At 28.5% G+C, this 2,931-nt stretch overlaps 1 protein-coding gene across 1 annotated transcript; it reads left to right on the forward strand.

The window, feature by feature from the left end:
- The first annotated feature begins 1,130 nt into the window (after positions 1 to 1,130).
- LOC111682234 lies at positions 1,131 to 2,707 on the forward strand. Its single transcript, XM_046946997.1, has 2 exons — positions 1,131 to 1,845; positions 2,571 to 2,707. Exons 1-2 carry the CDS (start codon positions 1,641 to 1,643, stop codon positions 2,705 to 2,707), a joined length of 342 nt encoding a protein of 113 aa, XP_046802953.1. The 5' UTR covers positions 1,131 to 1,640.
- The last annotated feature ends 224 nt before the right edge of the window (positions 2,708 to 2,931 follow it).

A 2,931-nucleotide genomic window follows, 5' to 3' on the forward strand; every position in this document is an offset into this window, starting at 1 on the left:
TAGACTATAGACTAGACTATAGACTAGACTATAAACTAGACTAGACTATAGACTAGAGTATAGATTATAGACAAGACTATAGACTAGATTATAGACTAGACTATAGACTAGACTATAGACTAGACTGTAGACTAGACCATAGACTAGGCTATAGACTAGACTATAGATTAGACTATAAATTAGACTATAGATTAGACTATAGACTAGACTATAGACTAGAGTATAGACTAGACTATAGACAAGACTATAGACTATACTATTGAAGAGATTATAGACAAGACTATAGACTAGACTATAGACTAGACTATAGACTAGACTATAGACTAGACTATAGAATAGACTATAGCCTAGACTATAGACTAGACTATAGACTAGACTAGAGACTAGACTGTAGCCTAGACTAGAGACTAGACTATAGACTACACTATAGACTACATTATAGACTACACCATAGACTAGACTAGATTAGATAATAGTCTAGACTATAGACCAAACTATAGACCAGTCTATGAACTGGTCTATAGTACAGTCTATATTCTAGTATATAGTCTAATCTATATTTTAGTCTATAATCTTGTCTATAGCTTATATATAATAAGCCTTTTTACAACTTTATTGAGAAGTTTACGAATAACATTACATAAACAAGGATCTTTATAGGTTTGTGTATTCCCAAAATTCTACACGATTACTTTTCATATTCTAATATTTTTTTCTTTAAAAGTTTTAAGTAACCATTTTTAATTTCATATTTTACACTACAGTGACCCTCACCTAAATTCGTAGTGATGGAGATGATGATGATGATAATGTTAATTCTAATGCTGGTATCAGCTAGTGATGATAATAATGGTGACGATGATGATAATAATAATAAAATAAACACAAAGAATAATACCAGATAAAAAAACATAAACAATTTTTTTTTTTACATTTTATTTAATTAAACTTAATCAAACCAATAACTGACATTCGCACAATATAAATATTTATTTCTTTTTGTGAAATGAGAATTTGAATGAGTAGTCAACACAAATGAAAGGTAATAATGATAATAATGATGATGGTGGTGGTGGTGGTTGTGGTGGTGATCTTTTTTTTGTAGGCTAGAGAGTGTATTTGTTTATGAATGGTTGGCGGATCGTATAAATGAATGAAATAAACAAAAAAAGATGTGCAACTAAAAAGGAAGGTGTTAAACTGAAATTAAATATATAGTATTATTTATTTTTAAACAAAAAACAACAACAACACAATATCAAGTTTAAATAAACAATTCCCAAATATATATTATAGTGATAATCATCAAATGCTGGTTGTGATGACTGACTGCTACTGTTGTTCTGGTGATGATAAATTTTAACCGAGATATTTGTTCGTTGGCATTATTAGCTTTTTTTTAGTTTTGCTTTTTATTTGTTTTTGTGATTTCTATAGAATTTGTACAATTTGAAAATGTATTCAGTACGGGGACATCGATCGTTGTGCATAAACATTTTAACAACAACGTTACGTGTTAAATTTTTAAGTTTTTTTTAAAATAAATTTTCTTAAATTTTATTTTTTGTTTTTTCAAAATTTTTCTGGATTTTTTTAAAGAAACGTTTTCGGGTAGTTTTAGTGATTGTTTTGATGATAATATGGCCAAATTGTTGACCTATATTTTCATAGTCGGTTCTATTATTTTATGGTACTTCCTGTTATTTGGCTATGGTGGCGATAAGATTGGTGGCAGTGAAGGTGGTGGTGGAGGTATTATTCGGGGAGTAGCTGCCACAAATGGTCATGGAAATCCATTGGAAGGTCGTGATTATCATCATATGGAAAGGGCGGGTCATATAAAAAGTGAGTATAAGAGTTTTCAAATCAAAAAGGAAGGAAATATCAACAAGTTCTAAATATTATCTAAAACTAAATTTTATCATTTTGCTCCACAGTAGGTAGAACTGAAAAAAAGATATTTTAAACCACATCAAGTATTTCCGTTTTTGTTTAGAAAATATCTTTAAAATGTTCCATATAGTCACAGTATAAGAAAAATATATTTAAAATGTTCTATATAGTTAGAGTATAAGAGTTCATTTTAAGTATAAGACTTCACACTCTTCGTACAGTTATAATTCTAAGTATAAGAGTTCATTTTTAAAGTACAGCTAATCAAAACTATGAATATAAGAATTTGAATTCGAAACATAAAATATTATATTGAGAACAAAACTCTTATACTCCAACTTTTGTTATCTAAAATTTAAAACAATTTTTTTTTAAACAACACATTACTGAGAATTTCAAAGTTCAAAACGGAGAATAACTCTTAATAAAAAACTGTTATACACTGTTCTATAGAACAAAAAAAAACTCTTATACTACACAACAATATCTAAAATAAACTATAATACAGTAATCGTTTCACAAAAAGCAACTTCTATACAAATATTTACATCCAAAACTATATCTTATAAATTAAACTGTTATACAGATAATATGCAATTTACTTTTATACTCCTTTATTTTACTTGACATAGCATATCAAAATTTTCCTGAAATAATATTTTCCCTCTTCTTTCTAGGAGATTTAAATCACTGCTGGCGCCGTTACGATGGCTATAATTTACAAAATACAATAGTCAATAAAAAGGAACAACTTAAAAAGCCCTACGGTATACTATGTAATTTTAAGTGCACCTGGTTTTTTACAATAACGTAAGTATACTACACATTTTTCACTTAAAACCCTGCTTTTCTAATGATCAACTACTCCTGAACTAGCTCAGACTAGACTATTTACTAGACTATAGATCTAGTCTAGTCTACAGTCTATAATCTAGTCTAGTCTATAGACTAGTCTATAGTCTAGTCTATAGTCTAGTCTATAGTCTAGTCTATAGTCTAGTCTATAGTCTAGTCTATAGTCTAGTCTATAGTCTAGTC

This window comes from Lucilia cuprina, chromosome 3 (genome assembly GCF_022045245.1).
Source record: "Lucilia cuprina isolate Lc7/37 chromosome 3, ASM2204524v1, whole genome shotgun sequence".
Classification (NCBI taxonomy): Eukaryota; Metazoa; Arthropoda; class Insecta; order Diptera; family Calliphoridae; genus Lucilia; species Lucilia cuprina.